This window comes from Gadus chalcogrammus, chromosome 6 (assembly GCF_026213295.1).
Source record: "Gadus chalcogrammus isolate NIFS_2021 chromosome 6, NIFS_Gcha_1.0, whole genome shotgun sequence".
Taxonomy (NCBI): Eukaryota; Metazoa; Chordata; class Actinopteri; order Gadiformes; family Gadidae; genus Gadus; species Gadus chalcogrammus.
In genome coordinates this window covers 3263848-3283237 of record NC_079417.1, presented here as the reverse complement: position 1 = coordinate 3283237, position 19390 = coordinate 3263848, and the positions used below count along the sequence as shown (strand labels likewise).

The following is a 19390-nucleotide window of genomic DNA, read 5'->3' as shown; positions in this document are numbered from 1 at the left end:
TTTATTTTATTTATGTATTTAGTTCAATTTTTAGGTTAATATCAGAACTGCCACTTGAACGTTTACGTCATACAATAACAAACGCAGGGTTGCACCGCGATGCATTGTGGGTCTCGTGCTCTGCTGTCGCGACATTCCCACCCGTCGGACTAACAGGTCCATGGTCGGACTTCACGTGAAACTTTAAACTATTTCCGATTAAATGATTACCCAGCCGGAGTCAACATGCGTGCGTCAACATCAGCCGTAACTCTGCAAATAAAAGTTTGTTTGCAAAGTTATCTGGAAACTGTGGCTGGCAGCGTTTAGCTTGGGGGCTAGCTCCTAAACATGTTGCAGAAGTCAGGGTTATGTATGTTATCATGGTGGTAAGGTCTTGTGTATGTTGTGCACATCATGGTTAGGATGCGATAAGGAGAGGTTACCGTTGCATTTACTCTCACGCGGACCTATGCACCTTGTTGTTGACGTAGGTGTAGAGCTTGACTGCTCTTTTTAACCTGTTGGCTGCACACACAACGGCACGTAAACCTTTCTGGAGTTGACTTTTCATCTTATAATAATACATGTCTTTTGTCCATGCATTCTCTTTAAATCAGCTGTTTCACCGAGACATATGATGGGTGTCGATTATCGGCTTTCCTTATCCGTTGCACTATTTCCTTGCCATACGTTTATCCTGATCTGACATTGATGTCAGAGTGCTGCTGACCTTACATCTGCAACTGGCATGGCGCTATGTGGAAGGGCCGTTTATTGTGCTGGTCTGGGGAGGCGAGCAGAGGCCGTGCTATGGCTGAACCGAGAGATGCTCACCAGCACCAGAAACTGCTACAGAACATATCTTCCAGGAGCTGGGGGTGTTATTAACTCTTTAACTGCATGTTTTGCCAGCATGAGTTGCACTGCTAGAATAGGTAACCAAAAACAGAGAAACAGAAGGTCAGAGATCCACAACTGTGTTAGAGCAGCAAGCGGCAGGACATGGTTATTGCCCCCAAACGTACCAGGCAGGCCAGCAATGCCGGCGTTAAGTCATCAACTTACAAGTCACAGACCAGTCGCTTTCGGAAAAGAAACGCCGCCCAGAGGAAACCCAGTTTGGAATGGTAAGGCAGATTAAACTTTATTTATATAGCGCCTTTCATGCAATATTGCAATACAAAGTGCTTTCTCTTTTTTATGTCACGGCCGCATTAACAAGAGTAAAGCCCACGTTACTGAAATGCCATTTTCTATTTTCCCTTTCTGTCTCTCCTGATGCTCATAAATCTTGTTTGTTTTTTCAGCCTCCTCTGTTCGCCACAGAGCCACAGACGCTCCACCGCTCTCGATCGTGGCTCCTACCTTTGTTGTGGTATGTGTGTTAGAAGACAGGACCTGCGATGATACGAGTATCTAAGCATGCATCCCACGAATGTCGGAGGGAAAGGGGCAAATATACAACAAACCTCAATAAATACACTTACTCAAGAAATAGATATCTAGCCTCATCGTCTTTTATATAACTGTATCAAATGATAATGTAATCAGATGTTTAGATTGTAGGCTTACGTATGGTGTAATGAGGGCTTATCATAATGGTATCTTTTGTTTGTATTTCACAGATGAAATTTGACAAAGAAGGAAACGTCACATCCTTTGGTAAGTGTTGCAATGTACTGTAAAGAAATGTGGATCGTATGTATGACTTGGTCTTTGTCCTTTCTGTGAATTCTGGAATCGAATGTATAACTTGTACTTTGTGTTACTGTTTGTAATCGGACTTATCCTGTATTTTGGTAAGGAATTGGTGAACAATGCAATGTACAATATTACTTTAACACACCGTGGTGCACGTAGTTGGGACACGATACAACCTTACAGCATGTTACTTAATGGCAGGTATAGATCGACGGTGAAGTCTTTTCTCCTCCTGCTTATCTCTTCATGTGTCTCTTATTGTTGTCGTCGTCGTCGTCGTCGCTTGGCTTGGTAGAGAAGAAGAAAACGGAGCTGTGCCAAGAGCTGAGTCTGCAGACCAGAGACCTGCGCTTCCAGCACCACACCAGCCTCACAGCCCGGAACAACTGCATCATCATCCGCATGGAGGTAGCCCGCACCCCCCCCCCCCCACGCACCGGCTCTCTGATCCCAGGGGCCCACTCACAGCGAGTTATGATGCCACACATTGAAAAGCCTCTAGTCTTCTAACATAACCAATCATTAGTTAAGTAAAATGATTATTTTGTGATTATAGTTTTTTAGATAATGATGGATGCTCTTGTTGGTTAGAACGAACACACTTTACAGTGGATGATTTTTTTTCTTTGTTCCTCAAAGCTTATTGGGTACTGATGGAATATTTCCGTATTTAATGTTGGCGTAAGCCACCAGAAATCCAACTACTTTATGAACGAGCAAACATTAACAAGCTAAATGATGCATTTGTTACAAATAATAATAATGGTAACTCTTCCATCATGCATGAATATCATTTTATTACCCATGATCCATCATTCCACATTCTACTTTAATGTGCCATAATGTTTTTATTGAAATCATCTGCAATTAGTTAAAGGAACAATATGTAACATTTGTATTGTTCTAAATCATAAAATGACAATGATAAGTCATCAAACACTTAAGAACACATGCTAGGTCGAAATACTGGCTGGTATACAATCAGTATCTTGAACAATAGTTTAAGCTGTTCAGGCGACTTAAGGTTTATCAGAGGTTGTTTCCTTGCCTGTATGTATTTACCACACAACTTATACACGCATGACTAAAACTTTGTGTTTTGAACAACATATATAAGCTACAGTTGCGATCTTTATTATGGCCCAATCACATTTCTACCCCTTACCCTTACCCCTTCCCCTTACCCCTTCCCCCTTCAGAACAAGGAGGGAGGGAGGGGTGAGGGTAAGGGGTAAGGACTAAGGCCCAATCCCATTTCTACCCCTTACCCCTTCCCCTTACCCGTCCAAAACAAGGGGGAGGGGTAAGGGGAAGGGGGAAGGGGTAGAAATGGGATTGGGCCTAAGGAGGTGCTGTGATGCTGGTTTCCAGCCACAGCTCCCAGGGCACGGGGAAGCCACGGGCCTGATGCCAACGGTGCACCTGCCCCTACATCGCGTCTCCGAACGTCAGTTCCAGAGTCGGCCACTCGGACATGTTCTGCCGGTGGCGAAGGGTTAGCCGGTGAAGGGGCTATTCTCACACCGGACCCCTTGGAAGGGCTCCTCGCAGACACACCTGCCACACCGGCAGGTGCCTCGGTTGCTACAGATGTTGCGGTCGGGGCCCGTGCACGGCCCGGCGTCCGTGGAGCAGTCGCAGGCCTCGTGGGTCCAGCCCTCGTCACACACACAGCGGCCACAGGCGCAGCGGCCCTGGCCTCCGCACATCCTGTCCGATGTGAGATGTGAGCGACAACGGTCAGGCAGTGAGGCGAGGAAGTGTCCCTCTAACACGTCTTTTATAATGTGCTTCTTTTTATTTTATTTATTTTTTCGCTTTTAGCATCAGCTGTTCTGTGCAAATAAGTAGTAATACTTTGCGGAGCAACAATAGAACACGTGTAAACGACGGCAGGACAGGCCCTGCGTTATTTGCGGTACTCTAGCGATGAGGCTAGACTACAATCAGAGGATTTTATCACGTACGCGTGATTGCAAATCTAGGAAAGGGGCAGCATGTGACCAGAAAGGGACATCTTTGCTTAATCACATTATTTTGGTAACGCTCATTACAATTACACTCAAAGCACACGCTTTTATCCACAGCGACTCACATCGGTTAATAATACACACATTGACACACCGCGTGCAGAGCCAACCATGCAAGGCGACAGCCAGCTCGTCAGGAGCAGTTATGTTTAAGTGTCTCACTCAGGGAAGTGTCTCAGCTAGGAGGAGCTGGGGATCGAACTAGCAACCTTTCGGTCACGAGACAACCGCTCTACCTCCTGAGCTATCCCGGACAACCCCGAACCCAATCATCTAGCATCGCAATATCCCACATTAAACATATTAAAGTGACTCCTTGCTAGATGACAACAGAGCCAGATGAGGAGTTTGCGGAGCAGAAACCACCTCTTTTTGAAGTCGTAATCCCTCTATGAACCCCCCCCCCCCCCCGCCCCTCCCAGCGCTGGGGTCCTTACCTGCCGTCGGCGTGCGGACAGTTGAAGTTGCTGCACTCGCAGTAGTGCCCCGTGTACCTCTGGGAGGGGTCCGTCCGCTCCCGGCAGATACAGAACCCCTCCTCGCATGTCCCCCGGCCCGAGCACTCCTCCAGGGCGTCGGGGCTCTGCCGGCACCGCCCGTCCCCCCGGTGGGTCGTCGGCCCCGGGGCCCAGCGCCGCCTCTGGCAGCGGCCCCCGGCGTACGGAGCGTCGCACGCGCAGCGGCCGCACTCCAGGGAGCCCCGCCCCCCGCACGACGGGCTGGGGGCCGGGGGACGCTGAGTGCACTGGCACGCACCTGGGGGGGGGGGGGAGGAGGGGAAGAGAGAACGGGAAGGAGGGGGGGGAAACGGGGAGGAGGAGGGGGGGTGGAGAACGGGAAGGAGTGGTGGGGAGGGGGGGAGAACAGGGAGGAGGGGTGGGGAGGAGGGGAGAACAGGGAGGAGGGGGGGGAGAACGGGAAGGAGGGGTGGGGAGGGGGGGAGAACAGGGAGGAGGGGTGGGGAGGGGGGGAGAACAGGGAGGAGGGGGGGGGAGAACGGGAAGGAGGGGTGGGGAGGAGGGGGGGAGAACGGGGAAGGGGGGTGGGGAGGGGGGGGGGAGAATGGGGAAGGGGGCGGGGAAGGAAAACAGGGGGGGAAGAGAACAGGGAGGAGGAGGGGGGACGGGGAAGAGAACAGGGAGGAGGAGGGGGGGGAGGAGAACGGGGTTGAGAACAGGAGAAGGAGGGGGGACGGGGAGGAGAACAGGGAGGATGGGGGGGAGGAGAACGGGAAGGTTGAGAGGTGGAAGGTTTAGAGGTGGAAGATGGCCCTCCTTTTCCTTTTTTAGCCTGAGACCTTCCCTACACCCAGGAGATTAAAACATTTCAAATAAAATATAAGGTAGCGGAAAAATTGTATGTATCCTGTTGAAAACGTAGACAGGTTACAAACGTTGCACTAACTCGAGCAAGGGTGCAGAGCCATTAGCAGACTACCGCTCTGCCCGGAAATAACCCCCCCTCTGTCATCTACAGACACAGTTTCCCCTTTTTACTCGGCGAGACCCAGACAGAAGCTTACTCACACTCGGATGTTATCTGAAGCTCCAGTAGCTGTGCAAAGCCTTTGGGTGTGATGGTGACGGCCCAGGATCCGTTCTCCGGGGGACAGTGTGTGGCCTCAACGTTCACCTGAAGCGTTTCCCCAAACACGGAGAATCAGATAGGAACGACAGCACCCCCTACTAACCCTAACCCTAACCGATTATTGCAATTGTTGTTTGCGATTACCCCAATCCACTTGTCAAAAAGGGATTAGCTCAAATCAGTGCATGACTGACTTCTTCCACATAGATATATAATATCTATGTATCAGACTTTTAATGGGACCTTATATGCCTCACCTGTATGACCCAGGGGTTCCCCGTGTGGTTGAAGGTGATGTTGAGGTGTTGCGGTGTGGGACTGCTCTCCAGGGTCACCTCTCTGGTCGTCTGCCGGTCTCTGGGCAGGGTCAGGAGGGCGGACTGGACCACGCCCGGCCTCAGGGTCAGACGCACTACCGTGGCCTGGACCGCCTGGTCCGCCCGCGTTCTGCAGGGGGGGTTGGGTTAGGGGGCGCATCTTGGATTGGTTTGTTATTTAGTCCGTTCATCATCACGTGATCGCAAACCTCAGAAAAACAGAGATTTGGTTTTAGGCTGTGACCGGATTTCAACATAAAAACCTTTAGAGATTAGTGAACGGATTAGATTTATGATTCAAGAGCTTCCGCGTAAACGCTACTCTTTTTTCAAATCAGTGTCGAAATCCCGATGGACCGGACAGGGGACAAGAAACAAAAGAGCTACAACTATTTTAAATGCAGTAGAAACACGCCTAGCCTAAGCAGCATGAACCGCCGTTGCGCGAGCTAGCATTTCGCTCCGGTACCACCAGGCTTTCGGTATGCTAGCCCTCAGGCCCGCCTGGCCGGTGTTTCCCCACCTGGCCTCCCACCTGCTCTCGTTGGTGACGGACAGCAGGCCTCCTCTGGGGTTGTAGAGGTCCCTGACGCAGCCCGCCTGCACCAGCCTCTCCTCGGTGTTGCAGCGGGGACCCGTGATGTCCGGGTGGTTGCACCACGCGCACTCCGGCCCCGCCCGGATGCACTGGTCACAGCTCTGTTTGCGAGGGCACCTCCCCTTGCGGGCCCCGGCGGGGCCGACGAGAGCCAGCAGCAGACACGCAGAGAGCAGCACAGACAACCTGCAGACATGGGCGTGTACTTAAAGGGCTGATATTATGCTCACCTGGTGTGAGTGGGGTTAGCCATCACACGCTGTTTGAAAATCAGCCTTTTCCTGTGGTTGATCTCACAAGTGTCCACCTAGATGGTACGATGGATGGATCAGTCTTCCGGCCTACTCGGTGGACTGTAGCATGTTGCTTATCTATCATACATCTAGGTGGACACTCACACTGGGGATGTCTCTAAAACACAGGTAATGTCAGTTTTTCAAAAGGCTTGTAATGGCTAATCACAATGTAACTTTGCCTGCTAGCGTCCTCTCATTGCCAGAACTGGGCTAAAAATGCTGACGAGCAAGGAGCAGTGCCAAAAGTAGTAAAACACTGCATCGCTTTTCATGTCACAAACTATGAGGGTGCTCCTTTCCCTTGTGTGCAATAGTAAATCAAAGCTACCATCTCTCACACATTGAGCGTGAGCATCACCAAAATGACACTACTCCACGTGCTCTTACTACACGGATGCTATTTCTCACCAGTGAACATTGCTGCCTGTTATAAAACAATTCAAACAGACCCACTAGTGCTTGACTTAAAATCTGAAAATTACTCTGGGGAGTGGCGAGTATTAACTCTAACACTTTTAGTATTGCTACAGTACATGCTGTACGATGTTGTTTTGAGTAGGTAACGGTCGTTCAACTGCCCGATTCCTCTGTGGAAGATAAGCTCCCAAACGCTTGCAGTGGTTATCCATTGATGGAAGGCTATGCTCCCTGAGGCTACCTAACGTTAACCTTCTTCAACCAGAACAATGTTCTGGTCAACTGTAGGTTTAATCAAGCTATGTGTTGCTGACTCTCTCGGTCACACCCCGGACTCCACCCTCTTCACGTTGTTCAAAATACTGAGGTTACGCTTTTTGGCCAATGATCCCTCTGGCAGCAAAAAAACCCGTGTTTTTCTATGTTCGTCTTTTGAGTGTTGCGGTGAGATTTGAAGATTTGAAACGGGCGAACTAGCTGTAAATAGTCGTGTTTCTTAACTTAAAGTACACAATTGAATAAATAAATGTCCGAGGCGTGCGGTGGCGTTGTGGCAAACACAAATCGGTGCCAAACAAAGGTGGCCAACGTCCATCAAATCTCACTCAAAGGTTTGAGTGAGTTGAAGAAAAACTAACTGTGAAAAATAGATCCTATAAAAAAGCAGAATGCATTACCTGAGCTCCATGATGTCTGTACAAGTCCTTTCTCGAATACACTGGAAACAGCTGACCGTCTGGTTCAGTTCCAATATTTATAGGAGCATGGTTCAATGTGAGGCTTTTGGTTTTGTGAGTGAAACAAAATTCTATTGATTGATTACACAAGCATTCACCTTATCTTACTGACTCAACCTCTGGACTGGCACCCACTGTGCACATTTTAGCCTGTTGTTTAATAGACATGTTCGGTAGACCGAGGTCTGGGACTGTGATATGGTTATGTTGCCATAGCATTAGCACGCAGCAGCGTCAGTTTGGGGCTTGAAATTAAAGTGAACCCCCCCCGTTTCAGACCCCATTGTGTACACGTTATGAGATTTAAGGTTTAGATTTCCTTTCAGGCTTGAGAGGTCTAGGATGAAGGGAGGGTGTGTGACCCCCATGAATACAACCCAAACCAACTTTGTGATTGTTTTTTCCTTCTTTTAAACCAGTATCGTAAACTTTGTGATAGTTTTTTCCTTCTTTTAAACCAGTATCGTAAATAAACCCAATGGGCTATGTTGTTTATGAAGTTTGTCGCACACCGTGACGCTAATCTCCATGGGTCAAATAAGCTATCCCTCCTTAAGAGAAGGCCAGCAGCTTTGGCCTACGAGTTACAAAGTAAAGTCTTAAGTCTTAAGGGTTTGAGTAAAGTGATGGTTTGAGGGGCGTTGTCAAAACGTTGTCCCAACTACAGAGTGCAGCCGGTGGAAAACGACCTGTCTGGAAAAAGCGTTTTTAGCGGGATTCATGTATTTTTACAGATCGTTTACCTTGTTGAACAACTGTATACGTTTAATCCATAATAACAAAGACGTTTTCCCCAACATTTTGTGAGACCCCCCAAAAAAAACGGCTCCTCTGGGTTTTCTTACTACTTAAATCACTTTATTGTCTCCGCCTCTCCCCCCACCCCCCCCCCCCCCCCCCCCCCCCCCCCTCTTGTGAACGCGTCCCCAGACTCTGAGGGCGGTGGTGACCCCCCAGTGCCTCCTGGTGCTGGACTTCCGGGGTCTGGGCCTGGAGCGCTGGCTGGTGCTGGAGCTGGCTCATCAGCTGGCCTCGCACACCAACCCACTGCCCTTCGAGTTCAGAGCTCTGGAGGCCATTCTGCAGCACAGGGTAACTGTGTGTGTGTGTGTGTGTGTGTGTGTGTGTGTGTGTGTGTGTGTGTGTGTGTGTGTGTGTGTGTGTGTGTGTGTGTGTGTGTGTGTGTGTGTGTGTGTGTGTGTGTGTGTGTGTGTGTGTGAGTGATCATAGCTATGCCGTAAATACTTTTAGGGAATTATATGAGAGCATAGTTTCCACAATTTGATTGTGGGTGATATCATTGTAGAATTGCCATTTAGATTTCTCTGTAGTGTACAGGGCTAGCTTGTTTGTGCTTTCTTGCCAGTAGAAAGATCAGCAAGATTACACGTTGTGTATCAAAATGCTTGGACGATTATCCCTGCACTCAAGCCCCGACAACACATTACATTCGATTTGTTTTGTACTAAAAGCAAACTTTCAGCAACACAGAATCAATCCACCGCGTTAAAGTTGGGCAACATGGGGTAGAGCGCGTACATACAGGCTCAGGACTGGGCCTGTATGGTACGCGCTCTACCCAGTGGCTCAACGGGTAGAGCGCGTACCATACAGGCTCAGTCCTGAGCCCATGGCCCCGGGTTCGATTCCTGTGGTCCTTTCCTGCATGTCCTCCTCTCTACCTCCCAGACCTTCCTCTCTATCTCACGCTGTGATCATCTCAAACAAGAGGGTTTTGGCAACATAACGAAACGGGGGGCAGAAGCAGCAACCGGCGGTGGTGGTGTATTGAACGTACCCGTGTCGATGGTCCGTGTCGGCGTGCAGGTCTCGGCGCTGCAGGCCCGGTTGAACGAGGTCCAACCGGTCATCCTGGACACGCTGGAGTCCCTGGTGGACCCCAAGCTGCTGTCGGCCGATCGTACCAAGCTGCACGTCCTGCTGCAGAACAGCAAGAGGTAGTAATAATAATAATAACAATGGATTGAATTTATACAGTATAGCGCTTTTCTGGACACTCAAAGACGCTTTACAGTGAAGGGGGGGACCTCACTCACCCCCACCAGTGTGTAGCACCCACTTGGGTGATGCACGGCAGCCAATCGGCGCCAGGACGCTCACCACACACCAGCTTGAGGTGGAGAGTGAGGGATTTAACGAGGCAGACGATTATACAGGAGGATGATTTTGGGGGCCCGATTGAATGAGCCTGGTGGGGCAGTTTTAGCCAGGACGCCGGGGAAACCCCCTCCTCTTTGCGATCAGTGCCCCTGGGATCCTTTATGACCTCAGTGAGTCAGGACCTCCGTTTTGTCTCCTCCGCCCCCGTTGCTGCTGAGCTTCTGGCGCTGTGGCTGCAGAAACCCCGTCGGTGATGATGCTTAAAGGTCACATAGGGCTGGGGAACTCCGCGTGTTCTCTTTCACACAGTGTGTTTTCGGAGAGAAATGCGGAACAAATGAATCATGGTCTCAAACTCAAAAAACCATCGTTTGAATAATCGTGCTTTCAACATTGACCAAAAATAATCGTGATGATGATTCTTTTCAATGACCTTCCCCCCCTCTTGTCTTCCTGTGCCGGCCGGCAGCCTGTCGGAGCTGGAGACGGACATCCGGGTGTTCAAGGACTCCATGTTGAAGATCCTGGACGAGGACGAGATCATCGAGGAGCTCTGCCTCACCAAGTGGACGGACCCCCGTGTGTTGTGCGTCACTCTGTCCCTCGTGCACGCACGCGCGTGCGTGCGCACACACACACACACACACGCACACGCACACCAATAATAAAGGGAATCTGCCTTAATATTATTTGCATTTTGCGTTTAGTTTTTACGCATTTTGCCCATTTTTGCATGTTGTTTTTTAATCTTATTCTAGTTGTAACAATAGAATAAGATTGTGGTGTTTGCTGCTGCTGGAGGTGCAATTTCCTGAGGGAACCTTCCCAAGGGATTAATAAAGCGTCTGTCTGTCTGTTTCTCTGTCTGTCTGTTTCTCTGTCTGTCTGTCTGTCTGTCTGTCTGTCTGTCTGTCTGTCTGTCTGTCTGTCTGTCTGTCTGTCTGTCTGTCTGTCTGTCTGTCTGTCTGTCTGTCTGTCTGTCTGTCTGTCTGTCTGTCTGTCTGTCTGTCTGTCTGTCTGTCTGTCTGTTTCTCTGTCTGTTTCTCTGTCTGTTTCTCTGTCTGTCTATCTCTGTCTGTCTCTCTCTTTCTGTCTCTGTCTCTGTCTGTCTGTCTGTGTCTCTGTCTGTCTGTCTGTCTGTCTCTCTCTGTCTGTCTGTCTCTGTCTCTTTCTGTCTCTTTATCTCTCTCTGTCTCTCTCTCTGTCTGTCTGTCTGTCTGTCTGTCTGTCTGTCTGTCTGCCTGCCTGTCTGTCTGTCTGTCTGTCTGTCTGTCTGTCTCTCTCAGGGAGGAGAGCAGTCTGGGTATTGACCATGCAGAGGAGATGGAGCTGCTGTTGGAGAACTACTACATGCAGGTATTGGTGAACCCAGGAGACGATTCCCTCCATAATGACCCTTAAGTGATGCTATCACGTGACCTCCTGTTATCTGTGGTGATGCCATTTGCTCTGTGCCAGGCCGAAGAGCTAGGCAACGATACCAGAGAGCTCAAAGGACTGATAGACGACTCAGAGAGCGTCATCTTCATCAATCTGGACAGGTACACACACACAGTCACACACAGTCACACACAGTCACACACAGTCACACACAGAGACACACACACAGTCACACACACACACACACACGCACAGAGACACACACACACACACACACACACACACACACACACACACACACACACACACACACACACACACGCACAGAGACACACACACACACACACGCACAGAGACACACACACACACACACGCACACACACAGTCACACACAGAGACACACGCACACACACAGTCACACACACACACACACACACACACACACACACACACACACACACACACACACACACACACACACAGAGACACACACACACACACACACACACAGAGACACACACACACAGTCACACACACACACACACACACACACACACACACACACACACACACACACACACACACACACACACACACACACACACACACACACACACACACACAGAGAGACACACACAGACACACACACAGTCACACACAGTCACACACAGTCACACACAGTCACACAGAGACACACACAGTCACACAGTCACACACACAGTCACACAGTCACACACACACACACACACACACAGTCACACACACACACACAGTCACACACACACACACAGAGTCACACACACACACAGTCACGCACAAACAGATATATGCGCTCACACAGTCACGCGCATAGTCACACACAAACATAGTCACTCGAAGTCACAGACAGTCACACACTCACACAGTCACGCACACAAATTTAATTGACATTGTCAGCATGTATTCTTGCAGCGGCAGATGTACATCCATCCGTTGGTCTGGTGTGAGCGTGGGAGAAGGGTCGTGGCCACACGGGGTTGACTTAGAAAAGGAAGTAGCTAGCAGGTCAGGTAGCCCTACCAACAACAAGGGGTTATAGAGGGTTATATTAAACGCATGAACTCTCTCTACTACAATCGCGATGGATGTCTTGCAAGAGCTCCGCGGAATATAAAAACTTTGGTTAGGAATTCTTGAAACACATTGTTCATTGTTTGTAAACGCCCTTAAAACGCATCTTTGGTGAAATATTTTTTGTAAAAACTAAAATCTGACTTTGGGGAATATTTTATAAGGCATTATTATACACCTTAAACTCTCAATACTTAAACGTATCAATCTAAACATCATATGAATCAAATGTCTGTATTTGTTGCAAACCATCTGGCGCCATTACAAGATGATGATTTGTTGTTCGGTTCTGCATCATTCTTCTATTTCTCTCTCTCTCATTAGTCATCGTAATGTGATGATGCGCCTGAATCTCCAGTTGACCATGGGGACCTTCTCCCTCTCCCTGTTCGGTCTGATGGGCGTGGCCTTCGGGATGAACCTTATGTCCTCCTTCGAAGAGGTGAGCTCAGACCTCATCATCATGACATCACTGTTAATTGACATCTGCACTCCTTATTTTGTGGTTTGTTGCGTTACTTCAAGCAAATCGCTCATAAAATACCAAAGCGGGTCGACATGGGTGACGTCTGAATGTGAGCTGTTTCACTGTGACCGCGTCAAGGGGATAATGTCCGCACTTTGTAGCTCACTCAGGTCAGCTGGGACTTCCTGTCGGCGCCGCCGGCCAGCGGAGGAACTCAGTCGAGATCCGCTGTGAAAGATGCTTCCTCCATCCATCTTTTTCTAAGTGATGATGTTTCTTTATTTACGTCTTGCTTTTGATTTGCGTGGCCGACTACGACCTTGTGTGCACGAGTAGAACCCTGTTGGGATTGTTCCCGTTCTATCCTAGGTCCGGAGGAGGAGCTAGGACAGGCTCTCTGGTTCCCGTTGTTTCCTGCTCATCTCTCTGAGCCCGAAGCAGCCACAGTGCTGCTCTGCCAAGTCTCACTTTGTGTCTGCTAATGAGTTCAGTTTGGACGAGACTTACGATGGACATTAACAACACAATGAGTATTCTTTAGATGCAGTTAGTTAGTATACTCGTAGGCCTTCTCCAAGGGAGGGATAGCTTCTCTGACACCTGGAGATTAGAACGACAGTGTGTGACACACTTCATAGACGACGTAGCTCATCAGGTTTATTACGATACTGGTCCAAAAAAGGAAAACGACTACAAAGTTGGCGTGGGTTGTAGGCAGCCATAGGGGTCACATATCAGTTAGCGTGGCCGTTTGAACATGCGTGCTACCACTTCTGCTACTACTACTAATTCTACCTCGACTACTGATACTTTTACGACTTTTGCTACAAATACTTCTAGAACTGCTATTACGACTAGAAATCGATTAAAGGTGTATTTCTTGCTGTTCTCTCCTCTGCAAGTTCACAACATATCCTTTGATATGGTTTTCAAATGTTTCGAATATATATATCATGTCAAAGAGGTTGATTTTTTTGTCTCTGTGTGGCTCCCATCTGACCACTCCATTTATTGAAATAATTGCACTAGATACACTATCGCTAGATTGGGCCTTTTGGAAAACTGAGACACTCAATTGAATCCTAGTGCTGTCATTGTGGCCTCGATTATTAGCCGAATAGCAAAATGTGGAACGTAGAGGAAGTTTCCTTGCTTTAATTTGAAGGAAATTGCCAGATAAGACATTAGGAAGTCATAACTTAATAAAGGAAACAGCTCCTGCTGAAATTCTGCTGAAAAAGTCTTATAGGAATAGTCCCTCTAAAAGAAGAAAATGGTTCCTCTAATTTCAGTTATTGTGTAACTTTGAAACATATTGAATGTCATGGGGGAGACCACCTCCCAATTGCATGGTTCCCCTTTCAAGAATAATAACGCTAAAAATGAATCAAGGCGTGTTGCAATGGACATCTAATTTGTTAACTCTGACTCGCTCTCCGAAGAGAGGGACTCACTGAGCCCTGCACTGTTGATTAAACACGGCCACTTTGAACACAGCCCTTTTATTATTTATCATATCTGGATGACCTTTGCAATATCCCTACTGTAACCCTGAGGCTCTTTACTTCACTTCACTTAACTTCACTTCACTTGGCCTCCAACACATATCAACTTTGATTTTATATACACCTATATATATTACCTTCTGCTGTTGGATAGATTCAAATTTTATTTCTAATTAGAATGTTCTATTTACACTGATGTGTGTGTGTGTCTATAATACTAGCTGTGTTTATTCTGTTCTACTCCCTATGAGTATTCTGGCCTGAGCCGAGCAACTGTCCCGGTCACATTCCTCCGGGATCAACTGACTCAGCTGTATCTTTATCTGTATTTAATAGAACATTGATGACTGCATCCCGCAGCCCACGTGTTCACTGCTGCCCCCCCACTGGGTCATTGGTGTACCCTGGGCGGTCTAATACCCACCAATGACCCAGTGGGGGGACAGTCATGTCATGGGTCACATGTCATGGGTATTAGACTCTAAAGGCTCAGTTATGGTTCCACGTCGACGCAACGACCACGCCGACGCTTCGACACAACCGTGAACCAGCTTTAAGGCGGCTGCATGCTTCAGCGTTGGTGTTACGTTGTTGCGCAAAATTTACTCAAAGCAATTCATGCTCCCTTTTATGTTGCGCGTGTTGCCAAGCAATTTACCGCCAGAACAGTAGGTGGAGTAATATGTGGAGGAAAGTTTTTCGTTGAAGACGACCTCGAGAATGACGTCTTTGTCTGTGGGAGTCGTTGGTTTGTTTATGTGCCAGATCGTGTTCTCCCCATACACAGTGAATGATGGCAACAGACAGAGGAACAGGGGTGATGAAGTTGTTGATCATTGGGGTTGTATAAATGTGCATATCTCTCTACATTTTAAAACGACATAATGTGTTGGCAGCAAAGTTAACTTCACTTCAGGTTAATGCTTTTGTATATGAGCGTGCGTCGGGTGATTTTTCTAGACTTGCGTCATTTTTTACGTAAGCTTTTACGCGAGCAGCCCAGCCTGCAAGGCTGTGATTGGTTTGCTGGTCTGGTTACTACTTCCTGTCTGGAGTATCACCCGGCAGGCTCATATACAAAAGCATTAACCTGAAGTGAAGTTAACTTTGCTGCCAACACATTGTCGTTTTAAAATGTAGAGAGATATGCACATTTATACAACCCCAATGATCAACAACTTCATCACCCCTGTTCCTCTGTCTGTTGCCATCATTCACTGTGTATGGGGAGAACACGATCTGGCACATAAACAAACCAACGACTCCCATAGACAAAGACGTCATTCTCGAGGTCGTCTTCAACGAAAAACTTTCCTCCACATATTACTCCACCTACTGTTCTGGCGGTAAATTGCTTGGCAACACGCGCAACCTAAAAGGGAGCATGAATTGCTTTGAGTAAATTTTGCGCAACAACGTAACACCAACGCTGAAGCATGCAGCCGCCTTAAGTCCTGCGTCGGGTTTTACGTCGAGTTTACGTTAGCGAAACCAATCCCAGCCCTCGCTGCTGCGTCGCCTCCACGCAAGGTTACAATTTTTGGGAGGCGCACGTCAGGTCCTCGCGGTGGACGCAAGGAGGGTCCGCAAGGACATAATGTGTCCGTAAACCCCCCTTGCGTTTGCGTCGACGTGGAACCATAATCAGCCCTTAAAGGTCTAAAGGCGGCTGCATGCTTCAGCGTTGGTGTTACGTTGTTGCGCAAAATTTACTCAAAGCAATTCATGCTCCCTTTTAGGTTGCGCGTGTTGCCAAGCAATTTACCGCCAGAACAGTAGGTGGAGTAATATGTGGAGGAAAGTTTTTCGTTGAAGACGAATTTCGAGAATGACGTCTTTGTCTGTGGGAGTCGTTGGTTTGTTTATGTGCCAGATCGTGTTCTCCCCATACACAGTGAATGATGGCAACAGACAGAGGAACAGGGGTGATGAAGTTGTTGATCATTGGGGTTGTATAAATGTGCATATCTCTCTACATTTTAAAACGACATAATGTGTTGGCAGCAAAGTTAACTTCACTTCAGGTTAATGCTTTTGTATATGAGCCTGCCGGGTGATACTCCAGACAGGAAGTAGTAACCAGACCAGCAAACCAATCACAGCCTTGCAGGCTGGGCGGCTCGCGTAAAAGCTTACGTAAAAAATGACGCAAGTCTAGAAAAATCGCCCGACGCACGCAAGACGTGAGAAGTCGCGCAAGGGGGGCGCAAGGGCGCGCAAGGGCCTCTTGCGCTTGCGCTTACGCTTACGTAACCGAGCATAAACCAGCCTTAACGCGTAGTATGACGCCTCTTCTTCGTGTGTTGTTGACCTGTCTCAGGACCCCCGAGTGTTCTGGCTGGTCACGGGCTTCATGTTCCTGGGCAGCGGCCTCATCTGGAGACGACTGCTGTCCTTCCTGGGACGACACCTGGAACCGACGTCACCCCCACCGGTAGCACACACTCACACGGGGACGCAGGGAGGAAATCACAGACACACAGACTACCGCACACGCACTCACGCACACGCACACACGGATACACGGACACAGACGCACACAGGGACACACAGATCAGGGCTTGTAAACGTAAAATAACGTTTGTTCTTAACGTTCCGGCAGTGTTATTGGGCCTAGTCTATTGGTGTGGTCGATATAGGGTGACCAGATTTCCTGCTTTGTGCGGGACAGTCACGCATTTCCATTACTTCCCGTCCCGCAAATTGAGACGTTGTCCCGCATTGTTATTGACAGTCGGACTCGATTTTTGAAATGCGTGTTTTATAATCGGGCATTTATCAAATAGCTGTGTGTAGACAGCAGTGAGGGCTGTCATCAGGGAGCGGGCGGGCTGTTTGATCATGTCAATCAAACTTGGACGCGGACGCAGGTTAAGGGCACGCCCACCAACAAGAAACAGATTTTATTTTATTTTTTTCATGAAATAGTCTATGCTTTTGTGAAATTGTATACTATAGGCTATATAGAGAACGGAAAAAAAACGTTATCAACCGGTTTTGGGGGTTTCAGAATAACGTTTCTGTTCCGGAACAGTTGAAGACCATTTGGTTTTCGTTTCCGTTTAGGTTCCTCGTAAAATTCTGTTCGTTTTTCGGTATTAGTTTTAGTTCCTTGAACCGGTTCGGAGCCCTGGCACAGATACACATACGCACAGACACAAAAGCACAGAAAAACATACATGGACACGCAAACACACACCAAAAAAGAACATTGATGTTCCTATAAGTTCCGATAAGTTTAGTTACTTCCTGTCCCAAAAAAAAGTACTTGGTTCTTTTTTCTGTATTTATGTTCTTAACACAAATAGCATTTGCAGAGTTTCCATTAATGCAAGGCCCTCCTTCTCAGATCCCTCCAGTCTGGAAGAGGAACCTGAAAACCCAAGACGCCAAAGCCGGACTCCGGTGACTCGGAAAAACCTTGTTCTACCTCAGAGAGTCACTATCGGTGACTCAACAACCCCCCCCGTCCAGCTGCACTACGCCTGAGCAGTGTTTATTTGTTGATTATCCCAACGCCCACCAGACCGACAGTTTAGTTCAGCAACCAGCCATGTCCAAAAAAGGCAAATGCCTCCAGTCCAGTCAGACGTGTGTTTTGGGGGCGTGGCGTTCTACAGTGAAGACTAATCGGCGTTCTACCGGTCTGTCCTGGTCCCTGTAGTCCGTCTCCCCCCCCCCCCCCCCCCCCAAAGTTGAGACCCCTGCTTCACAAAGTTGGTCTCAACTTTGGGGGGCAGTTGGTGGATAGAATATATGAACAGGATGTGTTGCTCTGTCCTAATTGTTGTTTTGGCCATGGGGATAAGTGGCCTTATAAGACAAAGGCTTAGAAATGTGCCTTGCCTTGCCATGCAGTTCCCAGAGTTGCCTTTAGAGGGCAGCAAGACTTGCGCAAAAACAAGTGTCTTTCATTTTTTTTTTAATGTTTCAATTGGTTTCAATGGAAGTAGAAAAGCTGAATATGTTGTTTTTAAAATGAGGACACTTTCAAACATAGAACAATAATATACATGATATGAAGATTAACTTATACTTTACATATGTTACTGAATTGTGTGCTGTGAAACATCTCAAGACTTTGCCAACATCAGAAATAGGTTTTCTAAATAATATACACGGCTAGGATAGTTTATTCATAAACCTTTGTCTAACTGTTTTTACAACAAAGAATTGCAATAAAATAATGTATCTGTACAGTAATGGCTATTTGTTTCTTTAATATCTAGCTAACCTCTTATAAAAAAACAATCCATGGTTTCTATGATATTATTCTCATTCAGTGGTCTTCAACCTTTGAGACAACGGAGAACATCAGAGTATTGAAAAGAATGACAAGGGTTTGAAGGGCAAACAGCGTTTTAATCCATACCTTGTATAATGCCCGATCTTACATTTTTCAGAAAGTTGGCCCATGGAGCGATACTTGGCTGGGGTTGCCGTGGATACGATCCTCTATCGTATGATAGAGGATCGTACTCCTGGAGGCATGTTTGATATCAAAAGATTATAAATTACAACATGTATATTTCAGGATTTATGAGCAGGTGTGCATACATAATATAGGTAGCTATTTTAGGGAAGGCCAGGCAACTGCCCCCCCCCCCCCCCCCCCCCCCCCCCCCCCCCCCCAGCCGACTGGGGGCCGATGGTTCTCAGAGCAGAGGATATGGGGGACAGAACTTGGCATGTGGCCCTCCAGCAAGGCACCTTGGGATGCCAACGGTTCAAGTCCCTTGACTTCAATAATAAGAGACTACTAAGTAGTTTCTTTGTTGTTTTCTTTATTTATTTATAAACCACTTTTCAAATCCAAGTTACAAAGTGGTTTAGAAGAAGAAAAACTTAAGTAAAACCGTTAAGGGGACTGAACCAGAGACATGAAAATAAAATACCTGTAGGGCATTTGGACGAGTATAGATTTTAAAACATTGCAATGACTAACAAGTTAATGAGGCTGTTGCTCAGAGTCTGGAGTTCGACTGTTCACTTCCTGTTTCCTTCCTTTCTCCTTCTCTTTTTCTTCTCCACACGCTCATGATGATGGATAATACATCCATGCTCCCAGTTCCCACCGATGCCTTTTGTTCGAGGCTACGTCACGCTGACGTCACCGCGGGCCACGCTGCAGTGCCAGCCCCAA

At 47.8% G+C, this 19390-nt stretch overlaps 2 protein-coding genes across 3 annotated transcripts; one reads left to right on the top strand and one right to left on the bottom strand.

Moving 5' to 3' along the window:
• Window positions 1–69: 69 nt before the first annotated feature.
• mrs2 (magnesium transporter MRS2) lies at window positions 70–18493 on the top strand. The gene is made up of 12 exons (XM_056592032.1): window positions 70–1109; window positions 1290–1357; window positions 1608–1644; window positions 1979–2091; window positions 8596–8757; window positions 9493–9623; window positions 10256–10372; window positions 11073–11142; window positions 11245–11327; window positions 12601–12718; window positions 16568–16681; window positions 17597–18493. The coding sequence occupies exons 1-12, from the start codon at window positions 731–733 to the stop codon at window positions 17654–17656; spliced, it is 1452 nt and encodes a 483-aa protein (XP_056448007.1). The 5' UTR covers window positions 70–730; the 3' UTR covers window positions 17657–18493.
• Window positions 2438–7740, bottom strand: LOC130384046 (integrin beta-1-like). 2 transcript variants are annotated; one of them, XM_056592033.1, is made up of 6 exons: window positions 7606–7740; window positions 6141–6401; window positions 5558–5747; window positions 5240–5345; window positions 4151–4469; window positions 2438–3393 (listed from the first exon to the last, which is right to left on the bottom strand). In XM_056592033.1, the coding sequence occupies exons 1-6, from the start codon at window positions 7614–7616 to the stop codon at window positions 3180–3182; spliced, it is 1101 nt and encodes a 366-aa protein (XP_056448008.1). In that variant the 5' UTR covers window positions 7617–7740; the 3' UTR covers window positions 2438–3179. The 2 variants fall into 2 exon arrangements, with proteins under 2 accessions (XP_056448008.1, XP_056448009.1); XM_056592034.1 differs by having other exon boundaries at window positions 6153–6401; window positions 7606–7738.
• Window positions 18494–19390: the final 897 nt, after the last annotated feature.

Excerpts from the sequence above, each read along its gene's own strand:
- mrs2 (XM_056592032.1), top strand. The coding sequence starts at position 731 with ATGGCGCTATGTGGAAGGGCCGTTTATTGTGCTGGTCTGGGGAGGCGA. Across the intron at positions 1,645-1,978 it reads AGGAAACGTCACATCCTTTG|AGAAGAAGAAAACGGAGCTG; the intron begins GTAAGTGTTGCA and ends TTGGCTTGGTAG. Across the intron at positions 16,682-17,596 it reads AACCGACGTCACCCCCACCG|ATCCCTCCAGTCTGGAAGAG; the intron begins GTAGCACACACT and ends CCTCCTTCTCAG.
- LOC130384046 (XM_056592033.1), bottom strand. Across the intron at positions 5,748-6,140 it reads GAGAGCAGGTGGGAGGCCAG|AACGCGGGCGGACCAGGCGG; the intron begins GTGGGGAAACAC and ends CCCCCCCTGCAG. Across the intron at positions 5,346-5,557 it reads GGAACCCCTGGGTCATACAG|GTGAACGTTGAGGCCACACA; the intron begins GTGAGGCATATA and ends GAAACGCTTCAG.